Here is a 20,419-nt window from a genome sequence, read left to right on the forward strand (position 1 = left end):
TACTCCTAATTTGGAGCTTTCTTTCCCTTTTTTGCCAACTTTATTATGAATCTACCTTTGCCACCTAGCTTAGTGTATCCCAAGGTTCTCTTTACCAAGCCACAGTTGCAGAGCTCCAGGGAAAAGCAACCTGGTCTCATCTCTCCAGGCAGAGGAGAACAGAAGCTCCATCTCCACACATGCTGCAGATGGCTTTTCCAGTCTACCTGAATCATTACCAGCTAGAAGCAGCAGTCATTGGTACTTGGATGTGAGCAGCAAAGTATAGAATTGTGACAACAATTCCAGTGCCATGCAGACTTTTCCTGGATGTGGACTTTTCCTGGACTCCTGCTCCTTTGGACAGCTCCTAACAGACTGAACTGGGGTTGGGTTGCATTTATCAGGGACTTGGCATGGTGTTGGGGCCAACTTGGACTTGGTGAACTTGTTAAGGACACTACTCTTTTATGGATTCTTGCTGTATTGGCCAAGAGTTTGCTTAAAGGCTTTAATCACTGTAAAAAAAACAAACAAACAATAGAAGACTGGATAAAGAAGGTGTGGCACATATAGACCATGGTATACTATTCAGCCATAAGAAATGATGAAAGCGGATTACTTACAATGAAATGGTGGGATCTTGATAACATTATACGGAGTGAAATAAGTAAATCAGAAAAAAACAAGAACTGCAAGATTCCACACTTTGGTGGGACATAAAAATGAGACTAAGAGACATGGACAAGAGTGTGGTGGTTATGCGGGGCAGGGGGAGGGAAGGAGGGATAGGAGGAGGGTGAGGGGCAGAAAGAAAACTAGATAGAAGGTGACGGAGGACAACCTGACTTTGGGTGATGGGTATGCAACAGAATTGAATAACAAGATAACCTGGACATGTTTTCTTTGAATATATGTACCCTGATTTATTGATGTCACCCCATTAAAATTAATTAAAAAAAGAAAAGAATTAAAATATTGGAGCTGACCCTGAAAAGTTTTCTGTCTAAATCACCATCTTTATAAATTGCAGCAAGAATTTGGAGACCATTGCAGCTGACATTCTGGTAGACTTTATATTTCAACATAAAGTAGGGACTCAATTTTCAAGGCCTTATTGAGAGGCCCAAGGAACAATAAAATTAAGATGCACATCTTGTAATTTCTCTTTCCTGCTGTGATAAGTAGACTCTTCCTGTTGAGATGAATTATGGTATTTCTGGTAGTGTCAAATATTTTGATCCTGTCATGGGAACTTTCTCTTTCATGTGTTATTATTTAATTTTTAATCTGAGTAATCACATTTATTTTTGTTTAAATAATTAATAATTCATACAAGGTTTAAAGGGCTAGAAAATATATAAGGTTAGCTGTTCTCTCATGTCTTACCTCAGTTACGCATGTTCATTCCTGTTGTTTCCATGGATGATATTTTATGTTGTATTTTTCTACATAGATGGTCATAAACGCACATACTCATTATTTTCTAAATTTGCTGGTACACACCTTCTGCATCTTAGAGGTTTCTTCATGTTCCTACAAACAGAGCTTCCCCTTTCACACTAGTGACTGTAGTGTATTCCTTTGTAAGCACGTCTCAAGATTTACTTTACCAGTATAAGACCCAGAAATTCAAAATTGTTTCTAGTCTTTTGGAATTACAAGAATCCTGATACAAATTTAGTACTACATATGTCATTTTCAGCGAGGGTCAATAAATCTTAAGGTTTATTCCTAAGTGTGGACATGATAGATCAATAGTACTTGCTTTTTACATTTTGATACATATTTGTATTTCTGTAGCACATCGGAGAGACTGCCATTCATTGCCTACCTAGTGTCTTATCAAAACTTTCTTTCTAGACCATCTGACTGGTGACACAGCAACCTCCTCGTTTTACTTTGCAAGTCTGTTATAATCAATGAAGTTAAATATTTTTGCCTATTTAAAACATGTGGTTGTTGCTATTTGCTCTTTGTTTATAGGAATCATTGTAGCTGAAGAAATAAAATCCGTGACTATAATACAGATTACCAGTGTTTTCTTCACTTTACCATTTGTTTTCTTTTTTGTTTGTTTTACTTAAATCTTTAATATGAATAAATCATTTTCTAACATGTGTTTTATTTCTTTAAATTAATTAATTCTATCAAAATTAAACCCTTTTATACATAAGGCGCTGATGCTCTTTTGTAATCATTCTTTATTTTTAAACATTTTTTGGGTGAACCTACAATGACACACATACTTGAAAAAGACTCATAGTGTTATACTATTAAGACACAATGAACCTTCTATAAAATATTTACTGAAAATTCTTAGCCTATCTAAAAACGTAGCCCTAACTTCTTTACTCCAGCAATTATCTTCCCTGCTTTCCCACCGAGTGCTCCAAGTAATACACCACCTGCCACACTAACAATTTCTTTTAGTATTGAAGACCAACTGTTTTTATTTTCTTCAACCTCTTCTTTTAGTTGATTTATCTCTTTCATCATCTCCTTAGATTTCTTTTCAAATCCTTCATTAAGTAGTTCTGCTTGCATCTGTAAAAGGGAGAGTTGTCTTATGAAAGTTCCATATAATCATCCCTTTGTATTTAATGGTTGCAGCAGCTCAGCACGTTCTATTTCTCTACTAGCTTACGTGGTAGTTGATGTATTTGTTCAAGTTTCCAGCTATTTGTTTCCTGATAGTGGGAGTACCCATGGTTTCAACTTTCTTAGGGTCATTCAGCAAAATCTCACGGGGGTTGGAGAGGAGTTAGGCTGAGTCAGAAATGACAACTATACCGGGAATGTGTTCCTGTTCTAAGGATGTTTTTTGGGAAGAATGGAAGTTTAATTCTATTTCCTGATTCCACTGAAACAGGATGACTACACACATGCAACACATAATGGGAATTCTGACTCTGTATAACACTGGTTATCACACTGCAGGTGGGGACAAAGGATGCGTGGTACTCTGGGTATACAGAATGAATCAGGAAGACCTAGAAACTGATGCAGCATATTTAAGAGTTTTCAGCATTTTATATATCATATCAGATACAATCTGATATTTTCAACCAAAAGAGTCCATATTAAGTTTTATTGATGGTTGTAACAAACATCCTAAGGTCTGAGGTCCTATTCACTTAGGGGCACAATGAGAACCTGAAATCACCACAAACAGCAGTTCAGGAGCCTGGAGCAAGTCATTTGTACCCTGCAAACTCTAATACTACAGAAGATGTTGAGTTTTTTAGATTTAGGGAATTAGAAGATCAGATTAATCTGACAATTCACTGAGTCATATGCCTTTGGATTTCCTTCAGGGTTTCTGACTTTAAAGTTTTTCTCTTCCCTTCATGAGGAAGCAGGTTCCTGTCCTTTAGGCTTTGCCCCAAACCCACATGGACTTACCTTCAGCTTGTGCTCCAGCACCCTTTCCTGTTCTCTCAGGATGTTTTCTCTTTCTCTCTCCATTTTCTCCTTCAGTTGGGTTATGTTTTCCTTGAAACTCTTCTCTTGAGCCTCCAACTTTTCCTCCTGTTCCTTCTGTTTCTGTCTTAGCAGCTCCTTTTCCTTCTCAGCTTCCAAATTCTTGGCATGCTCAGCTGTTCCCCAAGGGTTGTAGAGAGGAAAGAATAGCAGTTATAGCTGAGCTGTACTCCCCTAATTTCAGGGACTAAAATGACTTTAAAATGGTAAGGAGAAATCTGTTTCAGAATGTGTTGGAAAGGCATTAACTGACTCAATGAGCTACCAGAATATCCCTGGATATTTTCAGTTTAGTAGAGTTGTAGGACAGAAGGACAGGAAGCACCTTGTTTCAGGAAGGTTTTGCTCTCACACCTGTTACAGGGCACTGCAGGAGCCTCCCCTCCCTGTGGTCAGAGCCCTGCCCTGTACCTGCTAGAGCCTTCTCCCCAGCAGTGAGGGCTTTGTCTGCCTGCAGGATGGATTCTTTTGTTGCAGCCTGTGACTGCAGGAAAGTCTGGAAAACCTCATTTGCCTTAAAAAAAATAAAACAAACAAGAGCAAAGATTTGTTGTTCAATAAAACTACAAATTTGATCCTGAAAATTCTTCATCCTTCTTAGGATCCCATATTAATTACCTTTCGCCACAGCCACAATAAAAAATCCAACCTCTTTGGTAGAGTAAAACTCTGTATAGCAGCCTCCTTTCTAGCTCCCTAGCTTCTTGTCTTAACGATGCCACCATCACAAACCCAGGTTCCAGACAGCCAGATTTAGGTACAGTTCTATAAACACTCATGCTCTATTATTACACTACCTGCACATTATTTTTCTTTGACTGGATTCTCCTCTACCCTTTCTTTATTCAGATAGCATTTATTGATACTTTGGCTTGCAGCTTCTACTTTCTCTTCCATGAAGATTTGCTGAATTTCCTTCTAAGATTTGAATGGGATGTCAAGTACACAGACCTGACCCACCATCTCTACCACTCATTGTCTGTGTGTGCTTAGGCAGCTCAATTAACATCTCAGTATATCACATTTCTTAGTTGTGTAATGGGGATGACAGCTGCACCTATATTCATATTATTCTAAGAATTAAATTGATAATCCAAATACAGCACCTAAGGTGATACCTGTAATAGAAAGTGAGTGCTCAATATATATGTTAGCGATCATCATCATCATCATCATCATCACTATCATGTATACTTGCATGATAACCATATCTCATCATATCCAACTGACTATTTATATGTCATACTTCAGTAAGATCATAAGCTTTTGGAGAACAGTGTTTCTCAAATTATATACCTTATTTCCCAGTGTATAAGAAAGATGCTCCCATATATAAGACGCACCTGAATTTTGGGGCCTGAAATTTGAAAAAATATATTACATAAAGTTATTGAACTCAAGTTTTATTCATCATAAAATTCATAAACTTCTCATCACTGTAAAAACTCTCATCCATTAGCTTGAGCTCATCTGTGTCTGATGATGAATCACTGTCTTTAACAATGAGTGCAAAATCAAGTGTGAAAAAGTGGGAAATGCAAGTAAAAATGTCTACAACCACTCTATAAGTAGTGTCCAGTTTTTAGACCACAAATTTTTTGAAATAAGGTGCATGTTATACAGGGGGAAATATGGTATTTCTTATGCTAAGAGCAAAAACTATTTATTAAATAAAACAGATGGTCTTTTTATATCTAGACTTATAATAATAAATTCCATATTTGAGAAGATCTATTTCTGGTTTATTTAAGAGTATCTAACTAATTGTGTATACAAAAGCTGAAAATGTACAGATATCACCATGCTCTGCTTTCTCTGCACATATGGTCCCACGGTCTTAAATTTTCAAGAGAATCCAGACAGACCCTGTGACTCCAGTGTGATGTTCTTTCCCCCTCTTTTTATACTTCACCTTAACTCCTTTCCTGGGCACCAGGTTATAGGACTTTTCAACCTTGTCAATTTCTTCTGAGTAGAGAGTGTATCCTCCAGGCTGAGAGAAATTTCCTCTCATAATGCCTTCTATCAGTGGCTCTGAAAGCTTCTTAAGCTGATCCTGGCAATATTTGACAGATGCCTCTTCATTCTGCAGCAAGAAATCATCTTTCTTCTTCTCTATGGTTTCCTGTCAGAGAAATGTGGAGAAATCCGAGGGAAAGAAGCTGTTAGAAGGGAAGGTCCCTCTGTGATTCTCTTGGAAGAAGTAGTCTAACTTTGAATAATGTGGCAAAATAGGTAAGTGGTATGCTCAACTCATCCCAGGACCACATCAAATTTACAACAAAATTATAGAACAATCAGCTTGGAGAATCATCTGTAGACTAGCATAACTGATATTCTTTCCTCTGTAAAACCTGAGGAAAAATTCTTCATCCTTCTTAGGATCCCATATTAAGAAGGGGAATGGCTGAGCATGGCAAAAACTTAGAAGCTGAGAAGAAAAGGAGCTGCTAGGACAAAAAGAGAAGGAACAGGAGGAAAAGCTGGAGGCTCAAGAGAAGAGCTTCAAGGAAAATATAACCCAATTGAAAGGAGAAAATAGAGAGAGAAAAATATAAAGAAGAAGCCACACAGGATTGGTAGGAAGGACAGATATGTGGAACAAGCATGTCCCATACCTACAGTGTGGTAATTAAGAATTGAGAAGGACAGCTCGGTTGGTCAGTCCCACCCTGTGGAATGATAAACCCCAGCCCATAAAACGAGTGCTTGGAAGAGGAGCTGCTGTAACATTTGTCTGTGAACACCAGAAAGATTTTAAATGAATGAGAAGAAAGTCTTCTGAATCCAAAGTGTTGCTTTTTATGGGCCTGAAAAGGGCTCAATTACTCATAAACTCACTTTCTCCAACCTTGCAGGGGTAGAAGCTTGAAAGACTCCAGAGATATACAAAGAAAAACTTAATTGGCTAGCTTCAGAAGATACAAAAGTCAGGGTAAAAACTGGTAAAAAGCCTCAACTCACATCATGGTGCCCACAAATGGGTTGCAAGCCTGATACGAGTGTCACCTGAGCTGTTCACAGCATAGTCTCTCCCAAGAACCATCACATCCAGTACAGATGGCAACCAACTGCAGAGCATATTTTAACTCTCACCAAGAGGCCCTAAGGCAGATACAAATGGCAGTTGAACATGAATTACATTGGAACTTCTAAAAGGCTTCAAAATCAACACACCTGGTGGCCTGATTTAGTCTGCACCAGAGCACTACACAACCATTTCTAAAATGACATATCTGAATGGTGAGCTTAGTTGGCACCAGAACCATGCTATACAGAAACTTTTGCACTGTGAGATCAGGATTCATACACAACTCATCCCTGTAGTCATCAGACCTTACTGCCAGTCACCTGAAGGTCAATTCCACCTACTAATGTATCAAGAGAAATGAAGGCTCACAACAAAAGGAGGGCACACAAATCCCTAGAGCAGCCAACTTAAGTTAACCAGGAAGACTGCACTATAGGTCACTACAGGACACTCTCTTCTTAATGACTGAAAGATTCCTTAACCTGATGAAGGAAACAGACATATAAGTCCAGGAAGTGAAGAGAGTCCCAAACAAGATGAAGTCAAATAGGCCTGTCCTAAGATACATGATAACTAAAATGGCCAAGGTAAGAGATAAACAGAGAATCTTAAATGCAGTCAGAAAAGCAGTTAGTTATGTATAAGGAAGCTCCCATGAGACTGTCATCTGATTTCTCAACAGAAACTATGCAGGCCAGAGATGATTAGCATGAAATAGTTAAAGTGGTAAAAAGCAAAGACTATAACCAAGATTACTTGACCCAATAATTTAATTTACACTTAAACAAGATAGAGTTTTGCAGACAAGAAAAAGCTAAAAGGTTCATCACCCCCAAGCATATATTGCAAGAAATGTTAAAGGTACTTTTTTAAGTAAAAAAATCAAAATAAGAAATACAAATAAGGAAATATAGAAAAAATAACCACCAATTCTCACTAACAAATACAAATACTTAATAAAAGCAGTGGATCAACTAAATATAAAGCTAGTACAAAGGTTAAAAGGCAAATGTAGGAAGATTATATGTAATTACAATAAACAAAAATGCACATAAACCATACACACAGAGGAGTAAAACACTAATAAAAAAGAAACTTGGATTTCTCTAATAACTAATGAAGCTGAGCATCTTTTCATATATCTGTTGGCCATTTGTATTTCTTCCTGGGAGAAGTGTCTGTTCATGTCCTCTTCTCATTTTTTTTATTGGATTGTTTGTTTGTTTGTTGTTGAGTTTTATGAGTTCTTTGTAAATTTTGGATATTAGGCCCTTATCTGAGCTGTTGTTTGAAAATATCAGTTCCCATTTAGTTGGCTGTCTGTTTATTTTGATATCAGTTTCACTTGCTGCGCAAAAACTTTTTATTCTGATGTAGTCCCATTCATTTATCTTTGCCTTCACTTCTCTTGCCATTGGAGTCAAGTTCATAAAATGTTCTTTAAAACCCAGGTCCATGAGTTTAGTACCTATGTCTTCTTCTATGTACTTTATTGTTTCAGATCTTATATTGAGGTCTTTGATCCATTTTGAATTAATTTTAGTACATGGGGACAGGCTGTAGTCGAGTTTCATTCTTTTGCATGTGGCTTTCCAGTTTTCCCAACACCATTTGTTGAAGAGGCTTTCTTTTCTCCATTGTGTGTTGTTGGCCCCTTTATCAAAGATTATTTGACCATATATATGTGGTTTTATTTCTGGGCTTTCTATTCTGTTCCATTGGTCTGAGTGTCTATTTTTCTGCCAATACCATGCAGTTTTGATTATTGTGGCCCTATAATATAGTTTAAAGTCAGGTATTGAAAGGCCCCCAGCTTCATTCTTTTTCTTAGGATTGCTTTGGCTATTTGGGGTTTTTTATAGTTCCATATAAATCTGATGATTTTTTGTTCCATTTCTTTAAAAAATGGCATAGGAATTTTGATGGGAATTGCATTAAATTTATATATTACTTTGGGTAATATGGCCATTTTAATTATATTTATTCTTCCTATCCAAGAACAAGGAATATTTTTCCATCTCATTGTGTCTTTTTCTATTTCTCTTAGCAATGCCTTGTAGTTTTCTTTATATAGGTCCTTTACATTCTTTGTTATGTTTATTCCTAGGTATTTTATTTTTTTTGTTGCAATCGTGAAGGGGATTATTTTTTTGAGTTCGTTTTCTAATATTTCATTGTTGGCATATAGAAAGGCTATGGACTTTTGTATGTTAATTTTGTATCCTGCGACCTTACTGTATTGGTTTATTGTTTCTAGTAATCTTTTTGTGGAGTCCTTCGGGTTTTCGATGTATAGGATCATATCATCAGCAAAAAGTGATAGCTTTACTTCTTCTTTTCCGATATGGATGCCTTTTATTTCTTTGTCTTGTCTGATTGCTCTGGCCAGAACTTCTAGCACCACGTTAAATAAGAGTGGAGAGAGTGGACAACCCTGTCGTGTTCCTGATTTAAGGTAGAAAGTCCTCAGTTTTACGCCATTTAATATGATGTTGGCTGATGGTTTATCATATATGGCCTTTATCATGTTGAAATGCAAATCAAAACTACAATGAGATACCACCTCACCCCTGTTAGATTAGCTATTATCAACAAGACGGGTAATAGCAAATGTTGGAGAGGCTGTGGAGGAAAAAGAACCCTCATACACTGTTGGTGGGAATGTAAAGTAGTACAACCATTATGGAGGAAAGTATGGTGGTTCCTCAAAAAACTGAAAATAGAACTACCTTATGACCCAGCAATCCCTCTACTGGGTATATACCCCAAAACCTCAGAATCATTGATACGTAAAGACACATGTAGCCCCATGTTCATTGCAGCACTGTTCACAGTGGCCAAGACATGGAAACAACCAAAAAGCCCTTCAATAGAAGACTGGATAAAGAAGATGTGGCACATATACACTATGGAATACTACTTAGCCATAAGAAATGATGACATCAGATCATTTACAGCAAAATGGTGGGATCTTGATAACATTATACGGAGTGAAATAAGTAAATCAGAAAAAAACAAGAACTACATGATTCCATACATTGGTGGAACATAAAAATGAGACTAAGAGACATGGACAAGAGAGTGGTGGTTACCAGGGGTGGGGGGAGGGAGGACGCAGGAGGGAGGGAGGGAGAGAGTTAGGGGGAGGGGGAGGGGCACAGAGAAAACTAGATAGAGGGTGACGGAGGACAATCTGACTCTGGGTGAGGGGTATGCAACATAATTTAATGACAAGATAACCTAGACATGTTTTCTTTGAATATATGTACCCTGAATTATTAATGTCATCCCATTAACATTAATAAAAATTTATAAAAAAAAAGAAACTTGGAAGAAGTAAAAATATTAGTGATTTTCAATTGTGTTCAAACTTAAATAACTATCAACCAGAAGTAGAACAGAATAGACATAACATGGTGTATATGAAGCAAATGGCAAGTGCAAACCAAAAACTTATAAGAGATATACAAAAAATAAAGAGAAAGGGAGGTAAACACAATGCTGTAGAAAGTAATCAAAACATAAGAGAGCAAGAGAATAAAAAAAGAAATAGAGAACTATAAAATCATTCAATAAACAATAAAATACTAAAAACTACATGCTCATCTATAATTACATTAACTTTAAACCGACTAAATGCTCCAGTCAGAAACATGAGGTGGATGAATAGATAAAAACACAAGAGTTGTGCATATGCTGCCTACGAGAGACCCACTTCAGATCAAAAGACACACACAAACCGAAAGTCAAGTGTTGGAAAAGAATAAAATTGCAGTAGCAATAGTTTTAACAGACAAGATTGACTTTCAAACACAGGCTGCAATAAGAGAGAAAGCAGGGCATTTAAAAATGATAAAGGGATTCATCAAACAAAAAATATAACTCATAAATATCTATGCACATAAAGTAGGAGTATCTAAGTATATAAAGCAAATGTTGATAGACATAAATTCAGAGACTGACATATACAGTTATAGTAGAGTAATTTACACACCATTGATATCAATAGATAGATCTCCAGCCAAAAAATAAACAAGGGAACACTAGCCTTAAAGTACACATTAATCCATCTTTTAGGATCACTACAGTATAAAACTAGAATTAAATGACAGGAAGGAAACTGAAAAACACAAACATATAATATGCTACTAACCAAAGAAGGGGTTAACAATGAGATCAAAGGAAAAAAATCAAAAGATATTTGAGACTAATAAAAATAGAAACACAAGTACCCCAAAACTATGGGATACAGCCAACAGACATCTCAGAGGGACATTTATAGGCACACAGGCAGTGGTGGGATCCAGCTGGTTTGCACTGGTTCAGTAGAACCGATACCTAATTTTTTGCTGAGTTCGGCAAACTGGTTGTTAAAATGGCACTTGGAACTAGGGTTCTCTCTAAGGTGGATGCATGGGTAGCTGCCCAATGTGGAAATCACAAATGTACATTCCTTACTCTTTTTTAACATTCATCAGCGCAACAGCATATTCTAAGTGCCCGTAGTAATCTTCAATACGTCCATAAGTGAAAAAAATCGCACGTGAGGATGCCAATCAAGAAGCAGTATGGAAATACCTTAAATAGAAATTTTATTGTGTTTTGTCAGGTATTATTCAATATTTTTTCATTAATATTTTAAAACACTTTTTTATAATCTAGTTTTGTATACCACTTTTATTGTTCTTATTCAAGTACTAAATGCATAAAAAACTACCTTTTGGTATGTTTTTTTTTATACTTAAAATGGTCATTAGGGCAGAGAACCCGTTGTTAAATTATTTGAATCCCACCACTGAATACAGGCCTACCTCCAAAAACAGGAAAAATCTCAAACAATCTATCCTTTCACTAAAGAAACCAGAAAAAAAAAACACAACATAGACCAAATTAAGTAGGAGGAAGGAAATAATAAATAGAATAAAAATATATAATACAAAGTCTAAAAATATCAATAGAAAAGAAAAATCAGAGAAGCCAAGAGCTGATTCTTTGAAAAGATATATGGAATTAATAATCTTTAAACAGATTCATCAAAAAAGAAAAGAAAGAGAAAAAGTTCAAGTAAATAAAGTCAGAATCAAAAGAGGAATAATGAGTGACGTCACGGAAATGGTGCCATGAGCAGCGCGTCCGACAGCTCTCCCCTAAATCACAACAAATTTATCAACTAGAAACAGAAAAATTTATCCTCAGAGCATTCCGGAGTTCCACACAAACTGATAGCGAAAGGACTGTTATCACTTGAATCTGAGAGATGAGGGTGTGGAGGAATTTACCGCAGGGACGTTCATTCAAGCCGCGAGGAAGTGCGCCTGTGGTGAGTCAGCCCACACTTGGGAGCCGCGAGCCGCCGCCGCGAGCCGCCGCGAGCAGCCGCGTGCGCGCCCGGTCCGGTTGGGCACCGCTAACGTTCCCAGCGGCCTGCACACTGCGAGTGAGAGTCGCCAGCCACCGGTGCCCAGAGCACCCCATTCGCGCGCGTGCCTTGGGCATTCCACGTGCCCAGAGCGCCCTACTGGCCCGCACACCCAGGGTGCTCCATTATCCTGCGCCTGGTGTGATCCAGCCGCCAGCGGCAGGGCGAGCGGGAGAGGCTTGGGAGATTCTCTCCGTGGGCGGGGCACCTCACCCAGCCATTCAAGCTAACAATCAAGCGTTGGGGGAGGGGCGCGCGCAGGCAGCCTAAAATACCTTCGGAAGCACAGCTGCGACCCAATCACTGAAACTAGCTTAACCCATGAAATCTGCGCACCCTCGGTTCTAATTGATAAGATCTCTCTCAGTTCAGCGATCCAAGACAAGAGGCGTGATATTTTTTAGTGCCTCTCGCTAAAGGGGCGGGGGCAACTTCTGATTGATAGAGCCTCCATATTCAGGGATAAACGCTAACAAGAAGGACTTGGCAGATAATAAGATCTATACTACACTAGTCGCAAGCAGAGACTAGTGCCTCTTCTTCCCTGCAAAAACAGGCTACAAAGTGTGGAAAGCCTGGGTTGAGAGGTCCAACTAAATGATAGGAGCTGAACAGTCACCTTGACAACAATTGACTCCCACCCCCGCCTGATTAAACTGGAGGCCCTGACTGTCAGAGCCTTTCCCAAAGCCTTGCACTGAGTGGGGATAAAGTGGGGATTTCCCAGCTCTTTGAGCCTCTTACTCCCCAGGCACAAGCAGTTGCAGCCTTATAGCTGGATCACCAGGCTGCTAATTCAGAAAGGGGGACTAGGAGAGAGAATCCAGGAAAGCAAACTCTCTCATCGTTGGACCCTGCAAACGCCAACAAGCCGTGACTACCAGCAAGACTAAAGCCAATTATATGACATTGCCATAGAATCCCATCAACTGCAATCCCTACCTAAGTGTGACACAGGGGCAGAGCCTGGGGTACAGAGTCACCGACCAGGAAGAGGGAGAGAAAAGAAAAAGGAAGAAGTTAACCTCTCAAAATCAAGAAAAATCCACAGACTTTACAACTTGATCCACTAATTTTTTTTTTGTTGTTGTTTGTTTCTTCTGTCTTATTGCCTTTATTTCCTCCACCTCGGTCCTTCTATTCTCTGCCCATCTTATGCTTCCTCTTTCTTGAACTACACTACCCATGAGTGTTGCACTTTATTTCTCTTCTTCATCCTCACCCTCCTTTAAGGTTATACTCCAAAACACTTAACTCTCACTCTCTCCTCTTTTGTTTTTTTTTGTCTTGCTTAATTTTGTTTTTTTCTCTTCCTATTTTATTTCTTCCTTCGTTTTTCTCTTTTTCTTATTTTGTCCTTTCTATTCGTTTTTTCTTTTCTCATTTTACTTTCCTCCCATATAATCCTCAATCATGAACAAATTAGTTAATTTGGGACTAAAGGCCTTTTTTTGGCTTTATTTCTCTTTTTTGCTTTTGTTTTTATTTTTTTTCTTGTTTATTTTTGTGGCATTTTGGGTCCTCCCAACCCAAGGTCTCCATTGTATTTAATCTTCGCTCCACTTAATACAACAGATTTTTACTTATTATTTTTATTTTTTTTTCTTCTTTATTATTTTTTTTTGTTCCTTTTTTCTGGTTCCCTCTTATCCCTCTCATTACTTCTCTTAGTTGACCATCACTTACAAGCAAATCATCTTATGCTTGTCTAAGATTTTCTTCCTTTTTTTTTTTTTTGCATTTAGTAGGTCCCTACTCCCTTTTTTGCCCCTTGAACTCTTCACCCCAAATCAGGCCCTCCATTATAGGCACGATATTTCCCTGAGGAGGGCAGATGAGGGAAAGAGAAGAAAGAAAAAAGGGGGGAAATAATAAATTATTACTGTTTTTTTTTGTGGGGTGTTTTACTTTTTTTTTTTTTTTTTTTTTTTTTTTACTTTTTACTCATTATTAATTCTAATTAGTGCTATCAACAAGACCACCCTCAGATGCCGATAAGAAAGAGGAAATCGAATATTATGGATACAAAAGAAAGAGAGGTAACACAAATAGATGTGGAAAAATCTATGGAGAAAAGACTTAACATATTGGAAGCCTTGGAGCTAAATGACAGAGAATTTAAAATGGAAATCTTAAAAATACTCAGAGATATACAAGAAAACACAGAAAGGCAATATAGGGAGATCAGAAAACAACTCAATGAACACAAAGAATATATTACCAAGGATATTGAAACTATAAAAACAAATCAAACAGAAATGAAAAACTCAATTCACGAGCTGAAAAACAAGGTAACAAGCTTAGCTAACAGAACAGCCCAAATTGAAGATAGGATTAGTGAAATAGAAGACAAACAACTTGCGGCACAACAGAGAGAAGAAGAAAGAGACTCAAAAATAATAAAAAACGAGAAAGCCCTACAGGAATTGTCTGACTCCATCAGAAAGAATAACATAAGAATAATAGGAATATCAGAGGGAGAAGAGAAAGAAAATGGAATGGAGAATATACTCAAACAAATAATAGACGAGAACTTCCCAAGCCTGTGGAAAGAACTAAAGCCTCAAATTCAAGTAGCAAACAGAACCCCGAGTTTTCTTAACCCCAACAAACCCACTCCAAGGCACATCATAATAAAGATGACACAAACCAATGACAAAGAAAAAATTCTCAAGGCAGCCAGGGAAAAGAAGAGTACAACATATAAAGGAAGGCCTATTAGATTATCATCAGATTTCTCAGCAGAAACTCTACAAGCTAGAAGAGAGTGGACCCCAATATTTAAAGCCCTGAAAGAGAGGAACTTTCAGCCAAGAATACTATACCCATCAAAGCTATCCTTCAAGTACGAAGGAGATATAAAAACATTCACAAATACAGAAAAGATGAGAGAATTTATCAACAGAAAGCCCCCACTCCAGGAAATACTAAAGGGGGTTTTCCAACCAGATTCAAAGAACAAAAGAAAACAACACCACAAGTAACAGCTCCACCAAGAACACAATAAAACCAAACTTAAACTGTGACAACAAAGGAAAAAAAGGGGGGAGAGGATGGAGATTAACAGTAGCAAAGGACGATGAAGTGCAGAAATACTTATAAGATAGCGTACTACAATGAATATGGTAGGTACCCTTTTCATTACTTAATGGTAACCACCCTTGAAAAAACCACCACAAAAACACTTGACTTAAAAAAGGTAGCAACAGAGGAAAGAAGTATGGAACACAAACAAACAAAAACAAATGATAGAAAAACAAAAGAGAAGAATCAAACTAGATACAAAACTAACAGAAAGCAATTTATAAAATGGCAGTAGGGAACCCACAAGTGTCAATAATTACACTAAATGTAAATGGATTAAACTTACCAATAAAAAGACACAGAGTAGCAGAATGGATTAAAAAAGAAAATCCAACTATATGCTGCCTACAAGAAACACATCTAAGCAACAAGGATAAAAACAAATTCAAAGTGAAAGGCTGGAAAACAATACTCCAAGCAAACAATACCCAAAAAAAGGCAGGTGTAGCAATTCTCATATCTAATAATGCTGACTACAAGACAGAAAAAGTACTCAGAGACAAAAATGGTCATTTCATAATGATTAAGGGGAAGTTGAATCAAGAAGACATAACAATCTTTAATATATATGCACCAAACCAAGGAGCACCAAAATATATAAGACAGCTACTTATTGACCTTAAAACAAAAACTAACAAAAATACAATCATACTTGGAGACCTCAATACACCGCTGACGGCTCTAGATCGGTCATCCAAACAGAGAATCAACAAAGACATAGTGGCCTTAAACAAAATACTAGAACACCTGGATATGATAGACATCTACAGGACACTTCATCCCAAAGCGACAGAGTATACATTTTTCTCTAGTGTACATGGAACATTCTCAAGAATTGACCATATGTTGGGCCACAAAGACAATATCAGCAAATTTAGAAAAATTGAAATTGTACCAAGCATATTTTCTGATCATAAAGCCTTGAAACTAGAATTCAACTGCAAAAAAGAGGGGGGAAAACCCACAAAAATGTGGAAACTAAACAACATACTTCTAAAAAATGAATGGGTCAAAGAAGAAATAAGCGCAGAGATCAAAAGATATATACAGACAAATGAAAATGAAAATACGACATATCAGAATCTCTGGGATGCAGCAAAAGCAGTAATAAGAGGAAAGCCCATATCACTTCAGGCCTATATAAACAAACAAGAGAGAGCCAAAGTAAACCACTTAACTTCACACCTTAAGGAACTAGAAAAAGAAGAACAAAGACAACCCAAAACCAGCCGAAGAAAGGAGATAATAAAAATCAGAGCAGAAATAAATGAAATAGAGAACAGAAAAACTATAGAAAAAATCAATAAAACAAGGAGCTGGTTCTTTGAAAAGATCAACAAAATTGACAAACCCTTGGCCAGACTCACCAAGGAAAAAAGGCACAGGACTCAAATAAATAAAATCCAAAATGAAAGAGGAGAGATCACCACAGACATCATAGATATACAAAGAATTATTGTAGAATACTATGAAAAATTATATGCCACCAAATACAATAATCTAGAAGAAATGGATAAATTCCTAGAACAATACAACCTTCCTAGACTGAGTCATGAAGAAGCAGAAAGCCTAAACAGACCAACCAGCAAGGAGGAAATAGAAAAAACTATTAAAAACCTCCCCAAAAATAAAAGTCCAGGCCCAGACGGTTATACTAATGAATTCTATCAAACATTCAAAGAAGACTTGGTTCCTATTCTACTCAAAGTCTTCCAAAAAATTGAAGAAGAAGCAATACTTCCAAACACATTCTATGAGGCCAACATGACCCTCATACCAAAACCTGGCAAGGATGGCACAAAGAAAGAAAACTACAGACCAATATCTCTAATGAATACAGATGCTAAAATACTAAACAAAATACTGGCAAACCGAATACAACAACATATTAAAAAAATAATACATCATGATCAAGTGGGATTCATCCCAGAATCTCAAGGATGGTTCAACATACGCAAAACGGTTAACGTAATACACCATATCAACAAAACAAAGAACAAAAACCACATGATCTTATCAATAGATGCAGAAAAGGCTTTTGATAAAATACAACACAATTTTATGTTTAAGACTCTCAACAAAATGGGTATAGAAGGAAAATATCTCAACATGATAAAGGCCATATATGATAAACCATCAGCCAACATCCTATTAAACGGCATAAAACTGAGGACTTTCTACCTTAAATCAGGAATAAGACAGGGTTGTCCACTCTCTCCACTCTTATTCAACATGGTGCTAGAAGTTCTGGCCAGAGCAATCAGACAAGACAAAGAAATAAAAGGCATCCATATCGGAAAAGAAGAAGTAAAGCTATCACTTTTTGCTGATGATATGATCCTATACATCGAAAACCCGAAGGACTCCACAAAAAGATTATTAGAAACAATAAACCAATACAGTAAGGTCGCAGGATACAAAATTAACATACAAAAGTCCATAGCCTTTCTATATGCCAACAATGAAATATTAGAAAACGAACTCAAAAAAATAATCCCCTTCACGATTGCAACAAAAAAAATAAAATACCTAGGAATAAACATAACAAAGAACGTAAAGGACCTATATAATGAAAATTACAAAGCATTGTTAAGGGAAATCGAAAAAGATACAATGAGATGGAAAAATATTCCTTGTTCTTGGATAGGAAGAATAAATATAATTAAAATGGCCATATTACCCAAAGCAATATACAAATTTAATGCAATTCCCATCAAAATCCCTATGAGATTTTTTAAAGAAATGGAACAAAAAATCATCAGATTTATATGGAACTATAAAAAACCCCGAATAGCCAAAACAATCCTAAGGAAAAAGAATGAAGCTGGGGGCATTACAATACCTGACTTTAAACTATATTATAGGGCCACGATAATCAAAACAGCATGGTATTGGCAGAAAAATAGACACTCAGACCAATGGAACAGAATAGAAAGCCCAGAAATAAAACCACATATATATGGTCAAATAATCTTTGATAAAGGGGCCAACAACACACAATGGAGATAAGAAAGCCTCTTCAACAAATGGTGTTGGGAAAACTGGAAAGCCACATGCAAAAGAATGAAACTCGACTACAGCCTGTCCCCGTGTACTAAAATTAATTCAAAATGGATCAAAGACCTAAATATAAGACCTGAAACAATAAAGTACATAGAAGAAGACATAGGTACTAAAATCATGGACCTGGGTTTTAAAGAACATTTTATGAACTTGACTCCAATGGCAAGAGAAGTGAAGGCTAAGATAAATGAATGGGACTACATCAGAATAAAAAGTTTTTGCTCAGCAAGAGAAACTGATATCAAAATAAACAGACAGCCAACTAAATGGGAAATGATATTTTCAAACAACAGCTCAGATAAGGGCCTAATATCCAAAATTTACAAAGAACTCATAAAACTCAACAACAAACAAACAATCCAATTAAAAAATGGGAAGAGGACATGAACAGACACTTCTCCCAGTAAGAGATACAAATGGCCAACAGATATGTGAAAAGATGCTCAGCTTCATTAGTTATTAGAGAAATGCAAATCAAAACTACAATGAGATACCACCTCACTCCTGTTAGATTAGCTATTATCAACAAGACGGGTAATAGCAAATGTTGGAGAGGCTGTGGAGAAAAAGGAACCCTCATTCACTGTTGGTGGGACTGTAAAGTAGTACAACCATTATGGAGGAAAGTATGGTGGTTCCTCAAAAAACTGCAAATAGAACTACCTTATGACCCAGCAATCCCTCTACTGGGTATATACCCCAAAACCTCAGAAACATTGATTCGTGAAGACACATGTAGCCCCATGTTCATTGCAGCACTGTTCACAGTGGCCAAGACATGGAAACAACCAAAAAGCCCTTCAATAGAAGACTGGATAAAGAAGATGTGGCACATATACACTATGGAATACTACTCAGCCATAAGAAATGATGACATCAGATCATTTACAGCAAAATGGTGGGATCTTGATAACATTATACGGAGTGAAATAAGTAAATCAGAAAAAAACAAGAACTACATGATTCCATACATTGGTGGAACATAAAAATGAGACTAAGAGACATGGACAAGAGTGTGGTGGTTACCAAGGGTGGGGAGAGGGAGGACATGGGAGGGATGGAGGGAGGGAGAGAGTTAGGGGGAGGGGGAGGGTCACAGAGAACTAGATAGAGGGTGGCGGAAGACAATCTGACTTTGGGCGAGGGGTTTGCAACATAATTTAATGACAAAATAACCTAGACATGTTTTCTTTGAATATATGTACCCTGATTTATTAATGTCATCCCATTACCATTAATAAAAATTTATTATAAAAAAAAAGGAATAACAACTGACACAATAGAAATACAAAGGATTATAAGCATATATTATGAATAATTGTATGCAAACAATTTGGACAAGCTGGAAGAAATTTTTAGAAACATAAAATCTTTCAAAGCTGAATTGGGAAGAAATAAAATATATGATCAGATTGATAACTATTGAATTATTGATAGCTAATTAGATTGAATCAATGATTAAAAAAAAACCTCCCAGCAAACATAAGCCCTTATCAGATGGCTTTAGAAGTGAATTTAGAAAACATTCAAAGAAGAATTAGTACCTATTCTTCTCAAATTTTTCCAAAAAACCAAAGAAGACTGAAGACCTCCAAAGTACTTAGAGGGTAACATCATCCTGATATCAAAGCCAGACAAAATATTCCAAAAATAGAAAGTTATAGGAGTATAACTGAAGAACATAAATGCAAAGATCCTCAACAAAAGATTAGCTAACCAAATATAGCAATACATTAAAAAGTTCATATACCATGATGAAGTAGGATTTATTCCTGGGATGCAAGGTTAGTTCAACATTCGCAAATCAATGAATGAAATAAATCACATAAACAAAATGAAAAATTAAATAATATGATCATGTTAATCAATGCAAAAAATTTGACAATATCCAACATCAATTTATAATAAAATGGAGCAAATTTGGAATACAGGCTATATACCTTAACATAATAAAGGGCATGTATGAAAAACTCTCAGATAACATCATACTCAATGGTGAAAAGAAAAGTTTTTTCTTTGAAATTAGGAAAAGACAAGCATGTATACTTCCACCAATTTTATTCAATATCATATTGGACATCCTAGTCACAGCAGTCATTAAAAAAAAGAAGTAACGATATTTAAATTGAAAAGGAAAAAGTAAAGCTGTCATTAATTGCATATAACATGATTTTATATATAGAGATCCCTAGAGATGTCATTAAAAACTATTAGAACTAATAAATAAATTCAGGAAAGTACAAAGATTCAAAGCTATGTAATATTCAGAACTTAATTGTAGTTTTATACATTAATAATGAATGATCAAGAACATGATTTAAGAAAACAACCCCATTTATGACTATCTAACAAAGAATAAA

At 36.6% G+C, this 20,419-nt stretch overlaps 1 protein-coding gene across 7 annotated transcripts in view; it reads right to left on the minus strand.

The window, feature by feature from the left end:
- Window positions 1-1,221: 1,221 nt before the first annotated feature.
- LOC136330942 (guanylate-binding protein 4-like) overlaps window positions 1,222-20,419 on the minus strand; it is a 221,631-nt gene continuing 202,433 nt past the window's right edge. For 5 of the 7 annotated variants that reach the window (XM_066268585.1, XM_066268586.1, XM_066268584.1 and 2 more), the window contains 4 exons: window positions 5,375-5,587; window positions 3,874-3,976; window positions 3,385-3,578; window positions 1,223-2,526 (listed from right to left, as the gene is read on the minus strand). In XM_066268585.1, coding sequence (XP_066124682.1) covers window positions 2,308-2,526; window positions 3,385-3,578; window positions 3,874-3,976; window positions 5,375-5,587 — 729 coding nt within the window. In that variant the 3' untranslated portion in view covers window positions 1,223-2,307. Of the gene's footprint in view, window positions 2,527-3,384; window positions 3,579-3,873; window positions 3,977-5,374; window positions 5,588-20,419 lie in introns of all 7 variants that reach the window. The other 2 variants (XM_066268587.1, XM_066268589.1) reach the window with 1 other exon arrangement.

The sequence above is a fragment of the Saccopteryx bilineata genome, chromosome 3 (assembly GCF_036850765.1).
Source record: "Saccopteryx bilineata isolate mSacBil1 chromosome 3, mSacBil1_pri_phased_curated, whole genome shotgun sequence".
Classification (NCBI taxonomy): Eukaryota; Metazoa; Chordata; class Mammalia; order Chiroptera; family Emballonuridae; genus Saccopteryx; species Saccopteryx bilineata.